The 26,016-nt window shown below is 31.0% G+C and overlaps 1 protein-coding gene across 1 annotated transcript; it reads left to right on the forward strand.

The window, feature by feature from the left end:
• The first annotated feature begins 82 nt into the window (after positions 1-82).
• LOC143044969 (putative ATP-dependent RNA helicase DDX47) lies at positions 83-25,453 on the forward strand. Its single transcript, XM_076217248.1, has 13 exons — positions 83-219; positions 7,885-7,978; positions 12,452-12,640; positions 13,378-13,449; positions 14,543-14,613; positions 16,497-16,544; positions 17,835-17,906; positions 20,277-20,393; positions 21,265-21,411; positions 22,352-22,428; positions 23,428-23,559; positions 24,658-24,787; positions 25,270-25,453. Exons 1-13 carry the CDS (start codon positions 139-141, stop codon positions 25,384-25,386), a joined length of 1,347 nt encoding a protein of 448 aa, XP_076073363.1. The 5' UTR covers positions 83-138; the 3' UTR covers positions 25,387-25,453.
• The last annotated feature ends 563 nt before the right edge of the window (positions 25,454-26,016 follow it).

A 26,016-nucleotide genomic window follows, 5' to 3' on the forward strand; every position in this document is an offset into this window, starting at 1 on the left:
AAAAGAGAAAATAAATGTAAATGATTTAAATTCGTTTTGGAAGAATATTATTTAAATATGAAATTCTTCTAGGTGATCGAAACGTTTAAAAGACCGAAAATTTAACATAAAGATAATAGCTCTATAATTACATTGAAAATGGAATCCGAAGCAATTTGTGAAAACAACGTGGTTCCACAAAATGATACAGAAGAAGAAGAAATAACATTTAAATCACTGGTAAATGGCCAAAAAATATCGAAATCATTATACACACATCAGGTTAAAACGTTCCTTGTTCTTTTCTTTCCTTCTTCATGTTTGTTTTTTAGTCATCTTACTTTAGTGAGTGTCAACTTGACACTAATATGAGGCAGGCATAACCTGTGAATGGGGACGAAGTCTGTATGTATTATTATTTTTAATTCAATCACGTTGATAAAAGAAACCGAAATACCGTACGTAACGTTCCCGATTTTGATTCTGTTGTTAGAGAATTAGCTGTGACGTTCTTTAAGTTATGACGTCATATTCGATGTAAACAAAAGAAACGCTTTCATCAGGTAACGTTTTTTCATATCAAACAATTATTAAAATTGAATTTGTATTGAGATCCAATCTTATATTTTACTAGACTGATAAATATAAATTTTTTCAAAGTCTCATGCAAACAAGACAGATATCTGCGCAAAAGCGGAGAAAACCGGAACAGGAAGTAGTTCTGAAAAAAAAAGTTAACGATTTTGAGTTCATTAGTAGAATGAAAAATTCGGGAAATTTTCCCGATTTTTTTTTTTTTTTTTTTTTTATTGATTTTTCTACCGTAATTGGGGACTTCGTCCCCATAATAATAATATAAGGCAGGCATTACATGTAAATGGGGACATAGCCTGTATGAATTTTTATTTGTAACTTAAATATTTGTTAAAAAAAAAGAAACGGAAATACCGTAACATTTCTGATTTTTGGTTCTGTTGTTAGGGATTTTAGTTGTGATGTTATTTAAGTTATGACATGATATGCAATGTAAACAAAGAAACGCTATCATCAAGTTACGTTTTTTCATATCAAGGAAGTATTAAAAATGAAATTGGTATTGCGTTTCTTCCTATTTTATACTAGACTGATAAATATATATTTTACTCGAAGTTTCATACAAACAGTCAGGGGACTTACTGAAATAAGTGATTTTTAAATCACTTATTTGAGTAGCAAATTTGAGGTTTTGTCACAAATTGGGATTTTGTAGTTTTTTCAAAATTTTAAACACATAGGTTTAAATAATATCTTTTAATTAGTAAAATTATAAAAAAATGAAATTTTTGCTTCTTTAAAATAGCAAGGTTCATAACTTTGATGCTATCATTTAGCTGAAAATTCTATTTTAGTTGAATAAATGCTATAATAATGGCTTTACATAACGAACTGATACTTTCTTCAAAGATTTTTCCCAGCAGTAGGGGTATTTTTCCTGTGAAGTTCAAGGTTTAATCTTTCAGATTATATTTTATGTCATAAAATTCTACTGTTCGCGATAAAAATTTCACTGTTCGGGGGTGTTGAAATTAGTGGGGGTTATTAAAAGAATGATACTTAAAGAAGTGATTTTTGGGAAGGAAATTGAGGTCTGATACTTAAACAAGTGATTTTTATGTCATTATCCAAGATTCAGTATACGTACATGGTCATCACCTGAAATGACCTGGTCATCCTAGACAACACAGATGTTGGTTCTGATAAGTTTAGAAACATAATTAGTCCCTGGATCATTAGTATTCTATATTTAAAGCTATAATAAAATTAAATCACTTCTTCTAGTGATTTATTTGTACTACTTAAATAGGTGATTATTAAAGAAAGACAACTCTAACTTCCAACCTTTATGGTAATAATCTTACTTGAATCAGTGATTTAGAAAATCACTTATTTAAGTAAGTCCCCTGACTGATAAATGAGACCGGATAAAGGAAGTATATTGTAGATTCCTGCGCAGATGCAGGAATTAAAACATGACATATAAAAAAAATTGAACAATTTTGAGTTCATTAGTACAAAGAAAATTTTGGAAAACTTTTCCTGATTTTTTTTTATTTTTTATTTTATTGATTTTTCTTCTGTTATTGGGGACTTCGTCCCCATATAATCTCTCTGTATAATAGATCACTCTGGTAATTTTATGTCACTAATGTATAAAACTCATTAGTACATTCGTATTTATGATGTGGCACTGCAGAGAAAAAAAAATAAAAAAAAAATAATAAAATAAATAAAAAAATAAATCAATAAATAATTAACCCTTATAAAACCTATCTATTTTGTGAACCTTCCTGTATCTTTAATAAAGACCCCTAACAAATGTTGAATATCTTCAATGTGATGTTTGTAATTTTCATTTTCTGTTGTTGCTAATAATACAGTAGATTCCGGTTATTGGCATAGCCTATTTGTCAGACAAAATTATACAATAAAGCGGAGTATGCTTATATCCGAAATGCCAAATGACAGAGTCAAATAACATCCATAAAACAGATCAGATAAAGGAAATCCCTGAAGAAAGATGAACGTCTGTAATCCACATACAATATACTGAATGTTGATTTATTCTAATAAAAATTATATATGTCTACTCTAAATAAAGATTATAAACACATTTTGTTTTAGTTTTAGTTTATTTGCATACCTGAGATACGAAAATAAACTGTTCTAAAAATAGATTTGTTTCTATGACCCATATGTACAATGTACATTGTTATGCTTTGATTAAAATAAAATTTTAAACAAAACTTTACAGTTTATAATTATTTTAACAATAGATGTGTAATGAATTGCCTTTGATATGCAGTTAGGCACTGAAGTAACATCTTGTTAGTTTCTTATATGCAAGCAGTAATGGGGCCCTGTACGGGTTAATTGCTGGACAGAATAGAATAGAATAGAATAGAATATTTTTATTTCCCAAATTACAGGGCCCATAAAGGGCATAAAATCAGATACAATTGATTTACATAATTGGTAACAACAACAATAATAAAGGCATATACATAAATATATATTTGGAATATATTATAAGCATTGGTCAGAATCAAGCTAAAAACCACATATATATTGTGAATAAAAGAATAATAAAATTACATTATACATGTATATGTATTTTAATATTCTCAAATTATTTACTTGACTTAGTGTCAGTGTTCATACCTGATCTCCTTAATTCAAAACAGTCACAAATATAACAGCCCAGTTTATCCACAAGAGTAACATTTTCTTGGGTCAAGAGCCATAAAAATTTAGAAGATTTATTTAAATTTATAAAATTATAACAATTGTTAGAAATGTCTTGAAAAAAAATCATCCCTTTGAATATCATAAAGAGGGCATTCTAATAAAAAATGAAGCTCATCTTCAACTTTACCAAGTGAGCAATTAGAGCAAAGACGTTCAGATCTTTCTATATGCTTTTTTGAATATCTGTCTGTCTCAATGTGAGCACTTATTTTTAATTTACGAATTGACTGTCTTTTTTTGAAGTCCTGCAATTCTAAATATTTTTCTTTTTTAAAACAATTTTTTATAGAAAAATAAGTACCAAGTTTCCCTTTTTCAGAGTTAATTGTTTGATACTTAAGTTTATTCCAAAATGTGAAATAACTTTTACATAGTTTATTTTTAACATACTGACATAAAGAACCAATTGATTGGTCAAAATTTGGTAATTGAATCTCTCTCTGAATATACAAGTGTTGAAAGTGAGAAAATATAATAATTAAAAGTAAATGCTCTTTTCATAAAATATTAAAAACAAATGATTGATGTATAAAATTCTTTAACCATATGTAAATGCCCTATAATATTAATATTAACATTAATACAGGTCACCCCAAGCCCAATAGAGTTCACATTGGTTATGACAAGGCCGTAGCTACCATTGAGGCAAGTGAGGCAATTGCCTCACTAAAATTTCGACACTGATTAATTTTTTTTATACATAAATATAAATATAATAGTCATCTGTTGTTCTGTCTCAACCTTGATTTCTATAACTTGTCATCATTCCTTTTAAAATACTCTTCCTGGATATAACTCAGCATCTCAACGGGTGATGTTTCTCAATTACATTAACCTAGTAACGATAATCATCATGGATCTCTAATTAAAAACAGGCCCTTGCAGAAAAAGGAAAAGTGACACTGAAGGTAAAGAAGGAATAATTCTAGTAAACTATTTTTGTGAACAGAGTATGAGTATTGCATATAACTTCATTAGTACGATCCAAAAACGATAAGTAGACTGACAAATCAAGTACTGGTCTTCGGAAGAGGGCAGTCTTGTCTGCGTATTCATTTCTCCGTTTCACCAACTTTTGACAAATCAAGTACTGGGCATCGCAAAGGGGCAGTCCTGTCTGCGTATTCATTTCACGAACTTTAATCTTTCTCTTTACAGATAAATAAAATATAAATAATATGAAACATGCATGGATTAGTTTTTTTCCATGTTTCTTTAACCTTAAAAATTGAAAGAATATCCCATATTCCAATTTGATATTATTGAGGAATGGTAGAACCTTTAACACAGGATTTTGTCTTTACTTATTTGGGACTACGGAATTTCGTTTCTTTATATTCAGGGTTTCGGAATCGGACACCCCCAACCCCTAACCCCTAAATTTATAGATTCTGGAACTAAAATACCACCAAGCTATTTCCAGGAATAATTGGAAATTACGGACCTACATGTAAACGTCAAAAAACTCAATTCCAATTTCCCCTGTACCAATATCAGATATACTTACTCTATAGATAGAATCATATACCTGTATCTTATCTCATTCTATCCCTAGTTTGTCTACTCTTTGTCAGCATAAAAGCGAGTTTAATATTTTGTAACTGCGACTGTATGATGGTGCTTACAGGAAAGCTTAATTCTTTTTTGCAAACAAAACTGTGACTACCGATGCTGCTAACGAATTGTTGATGGAGAAGGAATTGGAAGAAGACATTGATCATTGTGTTGATAATAATGTGCTACCTTTAGAAACACAGACTGCCCTGAAACGACTGAAAACTTAGAAGAGAGCATGCATGAGTGGCGAGAGATTGTGCGGTCTTGCCATGCTCCATGTTCATCGCGATAAGGATATCAGCAGACCAAATTATGATTCTGAAACGATTTGACTGAACCGGCAATAGAAAAATTTGGCAAACTCTACTGAATCGATGTTTGTTCTATGTTCTGGCAGCAGACTCAAATCAGTGATATTTAGATGATTATCTTACATATAAATTGAAATAAAGTTGTTAAAAATTTGGTGTTAGTAAAAGTCTAAAAATATGAAAAATTTATATAAAAAGTGTCCAAATTCAAAACATTATCAAACTCTCTAAAAATGCCTAGAATGCAGGATTTTGCACCATTCATTTCATACCCTCCAAAAAAAATTTTCGCCTCGCTTCGCTCGGCTCAATTATTTTGCCTCACTAAAATAAGATGCCTAGCTACGGCCTTGTTATGATCAATAATTAGCAGGAGTTTTTGTTTTAAGAATTAACCTCAAATGTAATCTATGGACAATTGTTTAAATCCAATCATTTATTAACACCCTTTGAAATAGAATGGTCAATGTTTTTACAACAATTATCTGTTTGACATTTTTATGACCTCCGGGCTTAAAATAGAACATGGGGAAACATTACCTGTGTAAACATGGAGGTTTATTTTTAAATCAAATTCCATAATATAAACACAAAAGAAACTGTTTTAAAACTTTATTTAAATAACACAAAAGTAAATATGAAAAAATAACGAAAATAAGTATGTATTCAAGAAATATATACTTACCAAATGACCGTTTCCGGTCAAAAATCTCGTCAGTTAACTAAGCATATCTAGACGGCAATAATTTTCTATGCAATAAACCGAAAGGCCACTTGCAGAGCTATGCATATAACCCGACAATTTAACATTAGATGATTGGGAAATGGTTTTGTGCAGGAGAAAACTATGCAATTAACCAAATTATGCTATTAAGCGGTATGCAATTAAGTGGAATCGACTGTTCTTCTCATTCAAGTGTTAGTTTTGATGTTATGAAATAGAGTGCAGAGCAGAGTTTCTCTCTAGCCTCCTCATAATTTTCACAATACAGTAGATAATGATCAACTGTTTCTTTTTGTCCACAGCTGCATTTGTCGTTGAGTGCTGGGCATATTGATTTGTATTCATTGACTTTATTAATTTAAATTACAATATCCTGTTCTTAAACTAGTTGATATCCAATACATTTCAGTTGAAGGTTTGTCTTTTGGTAGTGTATTTTTTACATTTTGTTGAAAGGAATAATATCTTCTTCCTTCATCACTGTTGTCCCATCGGTTTTGCCATTTTAACATTACACTGTCTTTTGCTCCTTTTTGTATATCTTGTTTTGTGAATATTGGAATGCCTTTTATTTTTCTGCCTCCTGTGCTGCTTTTTTAGCTAGTTGATCTGCTAGTTCATTACCTTGTATTTCAGTGTGTCCAGGTGTCCATTCAATGGAAACAATGATTCCTTCAGATTTTAGTTCATTATAGTCTAGCAGGACAGATTTCCAAATAGCAGTAATGTGTATCATTTGAATGGGAGCGTAGCTAGACATCCTGGGTATCAGTTCTGTTCTCGCCTTTAATCACACCCTACATGTTCGCACCCAATTTTAATTACAATTCTAGGGGAATAATTACATATTTTTTATGCCCCTGTTGTAGCAGAGGGGGTATTAAGTTTTTTCCTTGTCTCTCTGTACGTAGGCACGTAAGCAAAAAATTGGTTTCCGTTCTCTAACTTTAGTTTGCCTCAACCAAATGTCAGGAAAATTATACAAAATTCATATGACCACTAAACACAGATCAAGTGTGAAATTTTGTGCAGTGATATTGTTGTCTTTTTTCAAAACTACCTCTACCGTTTACCGTTTTTTTTTGGGAAAATGTATATTTTTTTTATTGATATTGGGAAATTTGTATATTTTATTCTAAACACATCTCCAATTTTTGGGGACCTATTTGCTGTCTTTTTTGCACTGTTTATTTCATGTATATTTTGGTTGTCTGACATTTTCAACCTGAGAGTTCTTAATGCATTTAAAACCAAATTTGTTACAAACACAATGATGATTCTGATCAAAAGTGCATTCTAATATCAAAATAATAACATGAATATGAAATTTACAAACTTTACTACCATGACTACGAATGCCATCACTGTTTGGGGCATATGTACTTAAAACTCTTTGGGAAGAATTTTTAGTCATTTTTTTTAGTAATTGGGAATTTTTTCTAGGAGACAAAGCCAAATTTCGGCTGTAATTTGAGACAAACAATATCACTGTGATTGCATCACTTTTACCGTTCTAGAGTAATGCCCTTTATAAGTGGAAAAATATAAAAAAATTATTTCCATTCTCTAACTTAAGTTTGCCTAAACCAAATTTTATGAAACTTATACACAACTGCACAATGCTTATTATCTCAATATACAGATCAAATTTTGAATTTTGGTGCTGTCACTTTTACTGTTCTACAGTTATGACCTTTATAAATGGAAAAATTGTTAAAAAAAAAATTATTCTTCTAAAAATATCAAGTAAAGTTTATAATTATAGATAATCATTGATCATCTCAATGAGATTGATTTTCTCGCTTGAGCCGGGACGGCGAAAGCAAGAAAGGCAATCAAGTTGAGATGACAAATGATAATCTGTTTTATGACCTTTAAAATAAAGGTATAAATTACCCTCATTGGTGTTACAAAATCTATATTAGAAATTGACAGAGACTGACAAATTTTTTGGGATTGTAATTTTATATGAAATAATATTGTGTAGTGCATTCTTTTAACCTATGTTACTTTGTATTTTTATTTCAGGGCCTTGTTGATGTTCTTTGTGAAGCTTGTGAACAGTTGAAATGGAAATTCCCATCAAAGATACAAAGAGAATCTATACCTATAGCACTTCAAGGTATTATCACATAACACTTAATAATTAACTAAAGCATTTCAAGGTACATGTATTATCCCATAACTGTTATTATTAATTATAGCACTTCAACGTATCACATACTTGTTAATAATTAAAATATTTGTTTTTTCAAATGAGTTGAGCATCTGAAGTTGATCTGGTGTGTTGCTCTTTTAATAGAAAAGTGGAAAAGTGGTCAAAATATTTAAAATCCACTTTGGATTTTTACCTTGCCCAAAGGGTCAAATGAGCTTTTCTCATCACTTTGCGTCCATCGTCAGTCGTCATTGTTAACTTTTACAAAAATCTTCTCCTCTGAAACTACTAGGCCAAATTTAACCAAACTTGGCCACAATCATCATTGGGGTGTCTAGGTAGCAATTAATAGTTAGGAAAAAATACTAAAATTTGCCCTTATGAATTTTACCATCCCCTTTTCATTGCTTTCTTGCAATATCAAGCTTACTGTTTGTGTCATATACATGTATGGGCATATGTATGTAATCAGAATCTTCCATAGATTTTATATCCAGTATATAAAATGGTAGAATATAATTTCTTTTTGGTGTATCCATGGCAACAATCTGCATTTATTTGTTATAAAATATTGCGAAAAAGGGGGGAAAGATGTCACATATTTCCCAAAAATTTGGCTAAAAGTAGAATTTCAATCGCTTGAAGTAATACCTTTTCTGAAACTGTGTACATATATCATTCAGCAAATCCAATGAAAATCATATGTCTTTCGTCTCATTTTTTTTGTAAAATTGCGTCTAAAACTTTGTGTAGAAAAAGAGTGTGTGTAAACAGTACATTAATTAACCTATGAAAATACGGATTGTCAAACAGAAAACAGCCCATAAAACATGTAAAACATAATCTTGATGCACTTGTAAACCATCTTTGAAGGCTAAATTAGCACTCATCTATCTAAAAATGAATTTTATTACACAGTAACTTTCCTATTTGAAAAATCCACAGGGGCCAAAATGCAAAACTAAACTCCTAACTGTGTATTGCTACCCTAGTTTAAAAAATGTGTCCGATGACCCAGCCAACCAACCAAGATGGCCGCCATGGCTAAATATAGAACATGGGGTAAAATATAGATGTTGACTTAAAACTCTGAAACATAGAGCAAAATTGTTTATCAGGTCAAGATCTATCTGTCCTGAAATTTTCAGATCAATCAGACAATGGGTTGTTGGGTTGCTGCCCCTGAATTGGTAATTTTAAGGAAATTTTGCCGTTTTTGGGTTATTATCTTGAATTCTATTATAGATAGAGATAAACTGTAAACAGAAATAATGTTCAGCAAAGTAAGATCTACAAATAAGTGAACATGACCAAAATGATCAGTTGACCCCTTAAGGAGTAACTGCCCTTTATAGTCATTTTTTACCAATTTTTTCGTAAATTTTTGTAATCTTTTATAAAAATCTTCTTCTCTGAAACTACTAGGTCAAATTTAACCAAACTTCGCCCCAATCATCATTAGGGTATCTAGTTTAAAAAATGTTTCTGATAACCCGGCCAACCGACAAAGATGGCCGTCATGGCTTAAAATAGAACATAGGGGTAAAATGTAGATTTTGGCTTATATCTCTGAAACCAAAGCATTTAGAGTAAATCTGTCAGGGGTAAAAATGTTTATCAGGTCAAGATCTATCTGCCCTGAAATTTTCAGATGAATCGGACAAACCTGTGTTAGGTTACTGTCCCTGAATTAGTAATTTTAAGGAAATTGTGCTGTATTTGGTTATTATCTTGAATATTATTATAGATAGAGATAAACTGTAAGCAGCAATAATGTTCAGCAAAGTAAGTTCTACATATAAATCAACATGACCAAAATGGTCAGTTGACCCCTTGAGTAGTTATTGCCCTTTTATAGTCAATATTTAACAATTTTTAACAGCTTTTGGTTATTATCTTGAATATTATTATAGATAGAAATAAACTGTAAAGAGCAATAATGTACAGCAAAGTAAGACCTACCAATAAGTCAAGTTGTCCAAAATGGTCAATTGATCCCTTAAGGAGTTATTGCCCTTTATAATCAATTTTTAACAATTTTATAAATTTTGTAAATTTTTACAAAATAATTTCCACTGAAACTACTGGGCCAAGTTCATTATAGATAGAGATAATTGTAAGCATCAAGAATGTTCAGTAAAGTAAGATCTACAAACACATCACCATCACCAAAACACAATTTTGTCATGAATCCATCTGTGTCCTTTGTTTAATATGCACATATAGCCCAAGGTGAGTGACATAGTCTAGCTATAGTTTTTATCTGCCTGCAAAAATTGAAAATTTTTTGGTCGTATATTGGTATCACATTGGCGTCGTCATTGTCGTCCGAAGACATTTGGTTTTCGCACTCTAACTTTAGTAAAAGTAAATAGAAATCAGTGAAATTTAAACACAAGGTTTATGACCATAAAAGGAAGGTTGGGATTGATTTTGGGTGTTTTGGTCCAAACAGTTTAGGAATAAGGGGCCAAAAAGGGCCCAAATAAGAATTTTTCTTGGTTTTCGCACAATAACTTTATTAAAAGTAAACAGAAATCTATGAAATTTTAACATAAGGCTATGACCACCAAAGGAAGGTTGGGATTGATTTTGGGAGTTTTAGTCCCAACAGTTTAGGAATTAAGGGCCAAAAACAGGTCCCAAATAAGCATTTTTCTTGGTTTTTGCACAATAACTTTAGTATTACTTATAGTTAATAGAAATCTATGAAATTTTAACACAAGGTTTATGACCACAAAAGGAAGGTTTGGATTGATTTTGGGAGTTTTGGTCCCAACGAATTAGTGGCCAAAAAGGTCCACAATTAAACTGGGTTTGATTTCATCAAAAAATTAATTATTGGAGTTCTTTGATATGCCAAATCTAACTGTGTATTCAGATTCTTAATTTTTGGCCCTGTTTTAAAATTGGTCTACATTAAGGTCCAAAGGGTCCAAAATTAAACTTAGCTTGATTTTAAAAAAAATCGAATTCTTGTGGTTCTTTGATATGCTGAATCTAAACATGTACTTAGATTTTTGATTATGGGCCCAATTTTCAAGTTAGTCCAAATCGGGGTCCAAAATTATTATATTAAGTATTGTGCAATAGCAAGAAATTTTCAATTGCACTGTATTGTGCAAAAGCAAGAAATTTTCAATTGCACTGTATTGTGCAATAGCAAGAAATTTTCAATTTCACAGTATTACGCAATAGCAAGAAATCTTCAATTGCACTGTATTGTGCAATAGCAAGAAATCTTCAATTGCACAGTATTGCGCAATAGCAAGAAATATCTACTTGCACACTATTGCTATATTATTAATAGAAATTTTCAATTGCACAGTTTTTATGAAATATTCTTTGAAAATTGGAGTTATCTTTCTTTGTCCAGAATAGTAGTTGAATCAACTTAAATCATTGTTTTATACAATATACAATGTATATCCACTTTTACTACCAACTAATAAATTAAAACAATCTTTACCATTCAGTGATTACAAGCACTTTTTTTACATTTTAATATTTTATGATGTATTTAAATGAGTAGTTATTGTTGCAAACTCCATAAGAAATTTGAATTGAGAGCTTTGGAATATGGGAAAGAGGGATGTGAAAAAAAAATTGGGGGAGCTTCAATTTTTCTCATTTCAGATTTCATAAATAAAAAGAAAATTTCTTCAAACATTATTTTGAGAGAATTAATATTCAACAGCATAGTGAATTGATCAAAGGCAAAAAACTAATTTTAACACATTTCTCTAGAACTGAATTTTAATGTGCGTATTGTTATGCGTTTACTTTTCTGCATTGGCTAGAGGTATAGGGGGAGGGTTGAGATCTCACAAACATGTTTAACCCTGCCACATTTTTTTGCACTTTCCCAAGTCAGGAGCCTTTGTTAGTCTTGTATTATTTTAACTTTTAGTTTCTAGTGTACAATTTGGAGTTTAGTATCATTGTTCATTATCACTGAACCAGTATATATTTGTTTAGGGGCCAGCTGAAGGACACCTCCGGGTGCGAGAATTTCTCCTTGCATTGAAGACCTGTTGGCGACCTTCTGCTGTTGCCTGCTCTATGGTCGGGTTGTTGTCTCTTTGGCACATTCCCCATTTCCATTCTCAATTTTATTTAAGTTTATTAGACCACATTCATTCTGTGTCAGAAATCTATGTTGTGTCAACTATTTAATCACAATCCAAATTTAGAGCTGAATCCAGCTTGAATGTTGTGTCCATACTTGCCCCAACCGTTCAGTGTTCAACCTCTGTGATCGTATAAAGCTGCGCTCTGTGGAGCATCTGGTTTAATCCAGTTATTTATTATATTAGGCTGCCGCTCTTTAGCTATATAAATTTATATGTTCATAAATGTTTTCTTTATATCATTTTTTTTGGGGGGAGGGGCTGCACACAAAATCCTTCTGTATACATGAGGTAATTATCATTTCAGGCAAAGATGTTATTGGACTTGCAGAAACTGGTTCAGGGAAAACAGGAGCTTTTGCCTTGCCCATATTACAGACATTATTAGACAACCCACAGGGATTATACGCATTAATAATGACACCTACAAGAGAGTTAGCCTTCCAAATATCAGAACAGTTTGAAGCATTAGGGTCATCTATAGGAATCAAGTGTGGTAAGATTACCTCAAAAGTTATTCTCTTTCTTAAAAGATAATTTGTAGAAAATTATTTAAAGATGTACATCACAAACATAAACATTTTATAAAATTCACTTTCATATAAGGAATTTGAAATTCACATTAATATAAGGAATTTAAAATTCAATCGTAATTAGAAAAGCAAATAGGACATTAACAGTCGTCATGCTAAACCACAGGTCAAGGGAAAAAAAGTCACAGGAAAAAAGTCACCATACATATGTTTGAGTTAAATTATTTTTCAGAAGTATGTTGGAATGCACATGAAAAGTCACTATATATATGTGTATGTAATTGCAATAAATTATTAGACTGAAGTTTTTGAATGCAGAGAAAAAGTTCATATTAGACTTGTATTCAATTATTTTAAGTAGTACATTTTTATATGTATATGGAAAGGTAACATTATAGAACAATTGAACTAAATCAATCAAATTTCATGATTTTTTTTGTTGATTAAAGGAATTTATTTTTTTTGTAAAATTTCTTACAAGCATGTAAAAATCATCCCTACAAGCCAGCAGAATCTAAAATTTTCATAAAATTAAGACCTGGGTCAGTAGATTTAAGTTTATCCTAGGCCTGAAGACTGCATTTACATACTTTTGCCATGAACATGTACATGTTTAATAAACCTATGCCACTTAATCAATGTTGAACCGACAATTAATCAATTAATTATTCATATTTGATATAGCATCTTTTTGTTTTAGCTGTAATAGTTGGTGGCATAGATATGATGACCCAGTCATTGATGTTAGCAAAGAAACCACATATAATAATAGGTAAACAGTACACTACAGGTTCAGTCAGGTTCTTGCCACTTTATGTATTCATTGGTATATAAAGAAAATAAAAAAGATTGTATTAAAATTATATATTTTGTCACATTTGCCTTGAAAATACACCTAAGACAAATTAAATTGTTTGTGATAACAATTGTTGCGCAAGAATTTTAAGTGTTCTACGTATATACTCTAAATGCTTCTATACAGACTCAGGCAAATTCACAAAATCAAACATCTAAGACAATACTGGTTTTCCTCAATCCTTTTATCCTATAAAATTTTTTCTCTAATTCTCCGTCAATTTATCCCTTTCTGCACCCATTGTATAAAAAAAATTTAATCAACATAGGTTCATTTGATCTCAGTACTTCATTGGATAAAATCCGATTATGCAATCGAATTTTCTTGCTTTCCTCTGAAGTTCCTTTTGTGACGGCATGAAAAAAGGCGACCATGCCTGATGACATCACATAGAAAGAACACATCTTTTTGCAGATCATTGGAAAAGAAGGAATAAGTTTGCCTGCATAATGTTCGAAAATCATTAGAGAAACAGATTCTACCACCAAATCTCGTGTAATACGATATTAATCCACTCTCGACAGTTAAATTTTAAATATTTAAAATGCTCGGGCAAGCCTCACGTTTTAAATTTGAAAATTTAACTGTCTCGAGTGGATAAATATCGTATTACACTCGATGCAGTGGTAGAATCTATATGTACGATGAAAACAACTGAAGCAACAGAAGATAAATTATCACATTCTTACACTTTTTCACATACACAATTTGTTATTTTCACATTTTGACATTACACACGCTAGTTGTTAAATACTTTTCAAATGTTTTTGAAAAAGGAGTTAAAGATAACAGAATTTTATTGCATGTGCAAAAATTTTCATAAGGCTTAGATGAAGTAGATAATATAATTTGTTAACTACATGTATTATATAATGATTTGACATTTAAAAAAGGCCTACAGCTTACCTTTGTTTATATGTTATTTATTTTTCATAGTGATATATTTTCATATTTGACCATACATTGACATTTAATCTGACATTTAATCTGAGATTTTATTTTTTTCTAGCAACCCCTGGAAGACTTGTTGATCATCTAGAAAATACCAAAGGATTCAGTTTAAGATCATTGAAATATTTGGTTTGTACATTTATACTATATATTATTATATATATTACTTTATATTCTCCCTCACTACGTACATCCTGGTATAAAGTAATTATATTCAATGGCCTTAACAAAGAACAAAAGACATAATTTATGTGTGCTACTTGCTATAACCTTTAATTCTATATATTACATGTATGTATCGAATACAAACATAACAATAATCAGTGATTTTGCTAGCGCTCGTCACTTTCGTATTTTACGAAAGAGTTTTCTCATTGACGAAAGTATTTCAAATCAATTTCGTCACTTTTATTTTGAAAGTGTAAAAAAAAATTCGCAATAAAAACTATAAATCTACCTGTCTTCATGTTTTTGACAAGTTTATGACCTCCAGGTAATTAACATTTTTAACAGGTGTTACAAGTTGTGATTATAACTAATCCGCTTATCACCATCGGATGGGTCACTAATCCGTTAATTATTATTAAACCCCATAATTGAAAGACCATCATAATTATTTCCCCAGGAAAATCAGTCAGTCGGCATTTCATTTCAGCAACCAGGAGTATAGTTTCGTCAATTAATCAAAAATGTAACAACCCAGACAGTTCGCATTTGAATTTCAATATTTCTCAAACGATCACAATCTAAAGTTCATTTGTTGTAGATTCGTCATTCGAAGGCATTTTCGTCATATTTGATTTAAATTGTCATCACAAACTTTCGACAATTTCCATTTAAAATAAAGAACTTAAATGTGTTTATTCAAAACTTTCACGAGTTAAACAGGTGCTTCCTGTATTGTGTTCTACGCATGCGTGAAAGTATTCCTTTGACTATTTATAGACTTTAAAAAACGTAAAATACGAAATCATTTAGAATCAATTAAACGAGAGAGACAAATATATATCTCTAAAGGAATTTAAATAAAAAAATGATAATTTCCTGATGAATCCGGACTCGTTTTGAATTTATTATCCACGTGTCACTTCCCGTTTTCGTTTCATTTTAAAACCGAAAGTAGTAAACGTGATCTATTGTTGATTTGTTTACAAGCTCCTTTCAGTCATTATAATAGTTCCAAAAAGGATTTTATACATTTCCAACTTGATAGAAATGATTTCCAAATATCGATTTAGACCTTTTATATGGATAATGATTATGCAGTGAAATAATCATTGTAAGTTAATTTATGCTGTGATTCCTTGTTTAAAAAAGTTAGAATCCAACTTTTGTTGATCAGGAATGACCCTTGGAACGAACTGAAGAGAACTTGTGAACTAAATTTCTGGATTCCATGTCAGAATCTTTTATAATAATGGCCAATACAGTCAAATCATACAATAACTGCCAATCATGCTGGTGCCTGCCTGTCTGCCTCAATCCCTTAAAATCTGACAAAGTCAAAAGATGAAGCTAGTAATACACATCATTGGTCCCTTGCTTTTACACAAAATAAGGTTGATTTTAATAGCGCGCAAAAGTGACTAAAGCCCTCAAAATCCTAGCTTAAACCCTGACAATAATATCATAATTACCATTACAAATTCACATTAAATCATCCGTGAATACACGTGTCTCTTCTTTAGGCTATAGCGAGAGTCGATGGTAATTTTATGAAGTGTTTACATATATTATTAGATTTTAAGGTCATAAAATATAATTTTTGGATATTTTTTTTCTCATATGAAGCTGCGCCTCAGGGTGTATGAATTTTCAACAATGGTGTAATTCTGTACACCTCTGATTACACCAAGATAACTAATAGTGTTCCAGGAGGGGTAACAGATCCAATTTTACGGTACTTATTAGCTGAACTGGTAAAATTGTTTGTTAACATAGAAATATTTTCAAATACTAGAATTATTCCAATATTATTTGTGTGATTTTAATTGTCAAAGTTCAATCTTTAGGTTATGGATGAAGCCGACAGAATACTGAACATGGATTTTGAGGAAGAGGTAAATACTTGGATATATATTCTTACCTTTCTGACATCAAAAGTACTTCACAGAGCCATGTCTGAACAATCAATATTTCTAATGGTATTTTGTTTATTGCAATAAGATAGGTCTGTCCTGCTAAAATTTGAAAAGTATCAAAGTTAATTTTACCTGTTGACTGCTAAGTGTGATATATTCACATTCCTCCAAAAGAGGGTGCCAGTCTATCCATTATCTTTTCCATAAAATTTGGTATCAAGCTTCCTTTGAGTATGATTTACCAGATATGTATGTAGTCTTTCATTTAATGCCAATTTATGGTCAGATTTTTCTCAGCAACTACAAATAAAGTCTCTCCAAAAGTTAGGGATCAACTTTCACTTAAGCTTTTTATACCACAAAAAGAAGGTTTGGATTAATTTTGGGGGTTTTGGTCTCAATAGTTTAGGATATAGGGGCCAAAAAGGGGCACAAATAAGCATTTTTCTTGGTTTTTGGCACAATAACTTTAGTACAAGTAAGTAGAAATCTATAAAATTCAAACACAAGGTTTATGACCACAAAAGGAAGGTTGGGATTGATTTTGGGAGTTTTGATTCCAACAGTTTAGGAATTAGGGGACAAAAGGGTCCAAAATTAAACTTTGTTTGATTTGATCAAAAATTGAATTATTGTGGTTCTTTGATATGTTGAATCTAACAGTGTATTTAGATTCTTAATTTTTGGACCTGTTCAAATTGGTTTACATTCAGGTCCAAAAGGGTCCAAAATCGAACTTAGTTCGATTTTAACAAAAAGCTAAATTCTTCTGATTCTTTGATATACTGAATCTGAACATGTACTTAAGATTTTTGATTATGGGCCCAGTTTTCAAGTTGGTTCAAATCGGGGTCCAAAATTAAACTTTGTTTGATTTCAACAAAAAAGTAATATATGGGGTTCTTTGATATGCTGAATCTAACCACGTATTTAGAATTTTGATATTTGGGCCCATCCACATTGAGTTCTAAAGGGTCTAAAATTGAACTTTATTTGTTTTCATCAAAAATTGAATTCGGGGGTTCTTTGATATGCTGAATCATGTCTCTGTTATCATGAATTAGAACAGTTTAATTTTTTTAGTTGTTAGACTACATTTATTCTGTGTCAGCTATTTTTAAATTACAATCCAAATTCAGACCTGTGTCAAGCTTGAATGTTGTGTCCATACTTGCCCCAACTGTTCAGTGTTCGACCTCTGCAATCATATCAAGCTGCACCCTGCAGAGCATATGGTTATATTTACTAAAAATTTATTTTTAATTGTAGGTAGATAAAATTCTAAAGGTTATACCAAGAGAAAGAAACACATACTTATATTCAGCAACAATGACCAAGAAGGTAAGAATAACAAAATTGCAGACTGAATTATGGTTTTGACTTTTTGTTTGTGAGTGTCTATCCATCAAATAGTTAATCTGATTATATAATTATCACTGTTATAAAGAAAAAGGAGATGTGGTGTGATTGCCATTTAGACAACTATCCACTAAAGTTCAAATGAAATGGATGTAAGCAGTTCTAGTTAACCATATGTCACTCAACAATGAGAAAAAAAAAACATGTGGTCAGCCATAAAAAACTTGACTTGAGATATATGAAAAAATTCAATTGAAATGAAGTTGTTTAAACAGCACATTCATTTCTTTTTGGATTTTTTCCATGATTTTTATGGTCCCGCAACAAAGTTTTTTCTAAACGCCTTCAGATATTTGGCTGATTTTTGGTATGTGAGTTAACCATGATGAGTTACAGATCAAATTTAAGCTTTGTTCTGCTCCAATAATTTTTGCAGAAATTACGGGTTTTGGACTTTGATAAATTGTTGAAAATCACAGTTATACGGAGTTCTTTTCTTAACTCTTTCAGATATTGGGATGATTTTTGGCATGTAAGTTAACCAAGATAAATTACAGATCAAGTTTAAATGTTGTTCTGCTTGGCTAATTTTTGCCGAAATTATGGGCTATGGACTTTGATAAATTGTTGAAAATCACAGTTATACAGACTTTTTTTCTAAACGCTTTCAGATATTGGGCTGACTTTTGGTATGTGAGTTACTCATAATGAGGTACGGAGCAAGTTTAAGTTCGTTCTGCCAACAAATTTTTGCCAAAATTAAGGGTTTACAACTTTGAAAAATCACAGTTATACAGACTTTTTTTCTATACGCCTCCAGTTTTTGAGCTGATTTTTGACATGTGAGACTACCATCATGGTTGTGTCCACATGTGTTATTGAAATTGCAGATATTTCAACTTTTTGAGACAGAGCCATTTGTGTAGCTTTGACACATCTAGTTTTTTAGCTCACCTGGCCCGAAGGGCAAAGTGAGCTTTTCCCATCATTTTGCGTCTGTCGTCCGTCGTCGTTAACTTTTACAAAAATCTTTTCCTCTGAAACTACTTGGCCAAATTAAACCAAACTTGGCCACAATCATCATTGGGGTATCTAGTTTAAAAAATATGCCCGATGACCCGACCAACCAACCAAGATGGCCGCCATGGCTAAAAATAGAACATAGGGGGTAAAATGCAGTTTTTGGCTTATAACTCAAAAACCAAAGCATTTAGAGCAAATCTGACATGGGGGTAAAATTGTTTATCAGGTCAACATCTATCTGCCCTGAAATTTTCAGATGAATCGGACAACCCGTTGCTGGGTTGCTGCCCCTGAATTGGTAATTTTAAGGAAATTTTGCTGTTTTTGGTTATTATCTTGAATATTATTATAGATAGAGATAAACTGTAAACAGCAATAATGTTCAGCAAAGTAAGATTTACAAATAAGTCAACATGACCGAAATGGTCAGTTGACCCCTTTAGGAGTTATATTGCCCTTTATAGTCAATTTTTAACCATTTTTCGTAAATCTCAGTTATCTTTTACAAAAATCTTCTCCTAAACTACTCGGTCAAATTAATCAAACTTGGCCACAATCATTTTTGGGGTATCTAGTTTAAAAAATGTGTCCGGTGACCCGGCCATCAAATCAAGATGGCCGCCACGGCTAAAAATAGAACATAGGGGTAAAATGCAGTTTTTGGCTTATAACTATAAAAAAAATGCATTTAGAGCAAATCTGACAGGAGGTAAAAATGTTTATCAGGTCAAGATCTATCTGCCCTGAAATTTTCAGATAAATCGGACAACCTGTTGTTGGGTTGCTGCCCCTGAATCAGTAATTTTAAGGAAATTTTGCTGTTTTTGGTTATTATCTTAAGTATTATTATAGATAGAGATAAACTGCAAACAGCAATAATGTTTAGCAAAGTAAAATTTACAAATAAGTCAACATGACCAAAATGGTCAATTGACCCCCTAAGGAGTTATTGTCCTTTATAGTCAATTTTTAATAATTTTCATAAAATTTGTAAATTTTTATTAACATTTTCCACTGAAACTACTGAGCCAAGTTCATTATAGATAGAGATAATTGTAAGCAGCAAGACTGTTTAGTTAAGTAAGATGTTTCCTTTGTTTAATATTCACATAGACCAAGGTGAGCGACACAGGCTCTTTAGAGCCTCTAGTTTTGTTATTTAAAGAATAGGCTATTTCTCAAATTATGTCTTCTACTAGATATCTTTTTTGATTATTTGATGTTGATGGGTTGCCATTTTATTGTTAGATGTTTACCCTCATTTTTCTTTGATTCATATTCTTAAAAGCCTATATAGCTAGCAAATCAGTACAGTCTTATTATTTGTAGGTTGCCAAATTACAGAGGGCATCACTTCGAGACCCTGTCAAAGTTGAAGCATCATCCAAATATCAGACGGTAGACAAACTTCAACAGTCATATCTGTTTATTCCATTAAAACATAAAGTAAGTAGAACACTATGAATGACATGTAAATGATCAGTAGAAGTTAATGAGATAAACGGTAACAATTTTACTGCACAAGATGTGGATTTCTAAAATTAATGTCAATCAATGATGCTGGAAGCCGAAATTTGTGAAAAAAAACTTATGAAAAATTTGAGCTGATCAAACCAAAAAAAAAACAATATAAAATATAGCCAAATTTAGTTTTATACAGAGTTATGCTAGTCATTTTCAAGTTTTATATCAGTACTGTTTCTGGTAAAACAGATTTGTGTTTGGTGTCCCTTATTTACATTAACCTGAATTCTGGTTAACAATTTGAATTTGAACACTTTACATTTATTATTACTTTTCTGTTTTGCCAGTGCGACAGGTATGAATATTTTAAAATATGCCAAACTCTGAGATGAAGAACAGCATTAAAAGTTTTTAACCTTTGTTTTCGGTTTTGTCATGTGGGTGTAGTTATAATTAGTTTGTGTCATGAATTGATGAACATTTTCTTTCTGTACCATTTCATAAAGAGGTATTTAAGAAAGTGGGGACCAGGACTTCAAGCTTCATGTCATAGTTGCTGGAGAGTCCTGCATATTGTTTAATTAATTCGCTTTCAGAATCTAATGCATTCTGGGTATATTTTCAAAAGCATACACCAAAACGTTGTGATTGGTTTAGAACGTGATAAACAGTAGAAATTCAACCAATGACGTAATGTTATTTTCATTTTGGTGTACGAACAATGGGATTACCCATAGTCCTCTAGATTCTGAAATGGCGAATTAATGTTGTTTTTTTTTATTTTAAATTTTATGAATGAAAATGGAGAAGGTCGTTGTATAACTTTTAACACGTTGAGTAATTTATTTTACAGGATGTATTTTTAGTGTATATATTAAATGAATTAGCAGGAAACTCATTCATGGTTTTCTGTAGTACATGTGCCAATACACAGAGGGTGGCTTTGATGTTGAGAAATCTAGGAATGACTGCAATACCATTACATGGACAACTTAGTCAGGTTAGATATCTTGTAAACTTTATCATAGAATATCTTTTATTATGCAATCAGATAATCTATTATGTAAAAAAAATCCATAGATACATGTATATAGTTCTAAGAGCAATTTTTTGGGCACACAAATTACATGGCAACAAATGAATTTTGAATAACTTGAACTCTTAATATTTACAATAAAGGAGAGTCTATACATTTTCAGGGAAGAAAACTTTTCCCAAATAGGAAGTTCAATGTCCCATTGTTGCTAGTTTTATTAAAGATGATGTCATGATAGAAGAATCAAATCACATGACAGAAAATCTGAGAGAGAAAAATATATTGCAAAAGTACTCATCAGCTAAAGATTGGTTTAAAAGAAATGTTTGATTGTTTTATATGATCATTATGTTGTTTATTTGGTACCTTTCCTTTTTTTAACTGCATTAGGAATTTGCTAGGCGACTTGATTGAACCTTTCATTACACTGTTAGGATTCATGATAAATTTAAAAAAAAATACTCAAAGGAATATTTTTATATGCATTAGGACAATAATTTCAGGAAATCTGTTTCATTTGATTTTTATTTGTAACTATAATTAGGTTTTGAAAAGAAAGAGTACTGCTATATCATTTTATTAACACCTAATGCACATTAATCAGATAAACCCATTTAATAGGTCACATATATTGTTAACAATACAAATTTTTAAAAATGTTATACCTGTAAGGAATTTTGAGTTAAATAACGAAATTCCCAATTTAATCTTTTTTTTTATTATTTCAAACCTACATGTGAATCCATATTTATGTTATTTTGTTTTAATGATACTTAGATACTACTTTCCTTTCAAAATTATAAAATAGCAAGATTACATGAAACTATATCCACTTGTTCTTCAATGTATGTATAAAATATTTGATAAGAAACAGCAACATAGAATTGTATTAATTTTTTTTCAGGCAAAAAGACTAGGAGCATTAAACAAATTCAAAAGTAAAGACAGATCAATTTTGATAGCAACAGATGTCGCCAGCAGGTTTGTTCAATTAGAAAAAAAACAAAACATTTTGATGAGGCATATTTTTATTAAAAATAAATATTAGAACATTCTGAGGTTGTAAAGAAGTATTTGTTTCTCCCTAGGTCTATATGCCTCTTCATTAAAGGATAACAAAAACATTTATTTCAAGATCATGGTTTTTTTATGGTTAATTTTTTTAAAAATAGCTTTTTGATCTTTTTATAGTTTTATTGATCTTATTTAGCTTTCATCCAAAATTCAAAAAGGGTCTTTTTAGGGCAATTACTCATATAAAAAGTTTACTTACAGTTAAAGCAAAACCACAAAAATATTCATGAATATTATTTTTTTTTCTCTTTCCCCAAAAGTCAGTACTCAGAAAAAATAAATGAATCCACAGAAGTGAAGTTAAGCAACCAACAATCAATCAATGATCTATAAGCAAAAACAATAAAAATTGAACAAAAAACATCATATTTAAAAAGAGCAATTACTCTAATAAGGAGACAACTAGTGATTCTGGCTTAGACTTATTTGTAGATCTTATCTTCTTTTATTATTTTCTTCTTTTTTAAAAATTCTATCTATCTATAATAGTTTGATTTCTTAAGATACTAGACAAAAAAAAAAAAAAAAGGAGAGATCTTCGGTTGATTCACAATTATTCATGGGTAATCAATTTTTGTAGATTTTGTAGATACAGTTGAAGTAAAAATTCATTATTCAACAAATGATACATTCTACATGAGGTTGTATGCAGACTTGGGCTAAACATAGAAATTAAAATAAGTTTTCCTCAATCTAGGAAAAATTGGCAACCCTAAAATAATGAATCCACAGTATTATAGTATGCCAGATAATAGGTGAAAAAAAATGGTAAAATTCATCTTATAACGTGAAAAGCTCCTTCTAGAAGTTGTCTGACAGTTTTTATTAAAATGCAAAATAGGGAGATCCCAATATTGTTTTTGTATTTCAGAGATACACAGGTGAAACTGTATTATTATTTTTCAGAGGTCTGGACATACCACATGTAGATGTTGTGATTAACTTAGATATTCCTACACATTCTAAAGATTATATCCACAGAGTAGGTAGAACAGCCAGGGCAGGACGGTCAGGGAAATCTGTTACATTTGTTTCACAGTAAGTATGCCCCTAGTGGCTAAACTTTGACATCCTGCTTGTACATCTCAACTCCTACAGGTATTAATTTCTATAAACTGGCTATAGTCGGTTCAATTTGATTTTAGTTACAGTGGAGTTTTTAAAACATTTATATGGCCCAAAAAACATATGCTGCATAGGTGAAACAGATTGCTTTAGGTATCTACCTTTTGAAAGCTAATATTTGGCCTCAGTAATTTTGGTTTCAACACCTATTACTTTTGTGAATGCAGTATTTACTATTTGCAAGAACAATGGTTAAGACTTGCATAATTTGAGTTTTTAGTAGATATAAATAAAAAAAAGTCCAGCATCAAACATAAGATGCCATTCTAACACATTTTGAAAGGGCACATTCCAACATGAAGAAAGGAGGATTGTCAGCATTTCCTGCTTCATAGTAGAAGTGTTTTCAACCACATAAAACTTTTCTCCAAGACCACTTTATCAAATCAGTTATGGCCTGACTTGTATACAATGTATACAGAAAAGGAGTTCAAATAATCTTCACTGCTATTGCAATATATAGCATAACAAATTAAAGAAAACAAGTTTGATCTTTGACAAATATTTTCTCATGTGAAGACAAATGTTACAAAAACTTTGTATTCTTAATGTTTAAGGATTCAAACATTCTTATTTTGGCTCTGAAGTTGGTTATATTTTTATGCCCCACCTACGATAGTAGAGGGGCATTATGTTTTCTGGTCTGTGCGTCCGTTCGTCCGTTCGTTCGTTCGTCCGTCTGTCCCGCTTCAGGTTAAAGTTTTTGGTCGAGGTAGTTTTTGATGAAGTTGAAGTCCAATAGACTTCAAACTTGGTACACTTGTTCCCTATGATATGATCTTTCTAATTTTAATGCCAAATTAGAGATTTTACCTCAATTTCACGGTCCACTGAACATAGAAAATGATAGTGTGAGTGGGGCATTCGTGTACTGAGGACACATTCTTGTTTCAGTTATTTTCAAAAATGAATGTTTGATAGATGTTAAAAGATGATATTTAAATTTTACATAGTTTTGACAGGAGATTGAAGTTATGCTTCATTTCATTGTTTTTGTATATTTTTTTTTAGATATGATGTTGAACTCTATCAGAGAATTGAACATCTGATAGGAAAAAAATTACCACTATACAAAACAGAAGAACAAGAAGTCATGTTGTTGATGGAAAGGGTCACAGAAGCACAAAGATTTGCCAAATTGGTAATTAGAAAGGAAAAATATATATATATTTGAAGTATCCTACAGGGCAACACATTTGTCTTAGTGTAGTACATTTCCTTCATAAATTGATTCATTGTATGAACTACTGTTTATTTGCATATCCTCTAATTGAATAGTGTTGTAAAAAGTAAATTTAGATGATGACATATAGCATTCAAAATATATATGTTTAAACATTTAACATTATAAATAGAAAAATCTTGGGCTTGATAAGACGTAAAAATCTAATCTTTTGGAATCACAAAATTTGAAGACTAATTTTTTATCTAAAACTCCTCAATGTTTAATTAAATTAAAACCTTCACTTATCACCATAAAAAGTTAAATTTTTTTTTTGGGGGGGGGGGGAGTTAAAATATTAAAAATTAACAAGACATATCACTGTCAGATTGATGTCGAAATTAATTACAACAAAATGAAATAAATCCATGATATATATGATAAACTTTGTATTTGCACAGGAAATGAATGAGACAATTGGCAGAGGAAAGAAAAGACAGAAGAAGGGAGATGAGGCTGATGACACAGAAGAATCATTGGGAGTTCAGAAAAAATTTAGAAAAAAGAAGAAATATTGACTTGAAAATCAGATAAATGTTGAAAATGACAAATGTGATATCATGAATAAACTACTGAAAAAAGTTGTTTATGTCTTACTTTTTATTGATATTCATGTGGAGGCAGTTCTGAAGTACGAGTTAGCATAACAAATTTTTAATTGGGGTGTAATACATCACAGCCTATTGCATATGAAAAAGGGTCCAAAAAATATTCTCTTGAATTTGACAGGTGTAGGAAAATAATACTCGTTTCATAGCACTAAATTATTTCTACGGCATAAAGATATATCTTGGGTGTTTCTAAGCACTATTATTTTTGTATTTGATATTTGTATGGAATATTTAGGAAATCTGAGGCAACATAGCTTGCACACAGGAAAAAAGGGGTGGACATTTGATAGATTAACTTCCAGTGATGATTATTTTCTTTTAAATGTTATGTGAAATTTGTCTAAAGTACAAAACAGGAAAAGTGCAAATTTAACATAGACTAAAAGAGGAAAATCAATGGTGTTATAACATCCCTTATGGAAAGCTGCAAACACACCTTTGACCTTGTGTCACTATTGAGTCTCAAAAACACATTTTATGAGTAAATTGCCTTGAAATAGGACTCTACTATGAATCTTATTAGACCGAGCAAATCAT

Source organism: Mytilus galloprovincialis, chromosome 9 (assembly GCF_965363235.1).
Source record: "Mytilus galloprovincialis chromosome 9, xbMytGall1.hap1.1, whole genome shotgun sequence".
Lineage (NCBI taxonomy): Eukaryota > Metazoa > Mollusca > Bivalvia > Mytilida > Mytilidae > Mytilus > Mytilus galloprovincialis.

Coding starts and splice junctions, on each gene's coding strand:
- LOC143044969 (XM_076217248.1), top strand. CDS start 139: ATGGAATCCGAAGCAATTTGTGAAAACAACGTGGTTCCACAAAATGAT. Junction 220..7,884: donor AAATAACATTTAAATCACTG/GTAAATGGCCAA, acceptor TTTTTATTTCAG/GGCCTTGTTGATGTTCTTTG. Junction 13,450..14,542: donor GAAACCACATATAATAATAG/GTAAACAGTACA, acceptor ATTTTTTTCTAG/CAACCCCTGGAAGACTTGTT.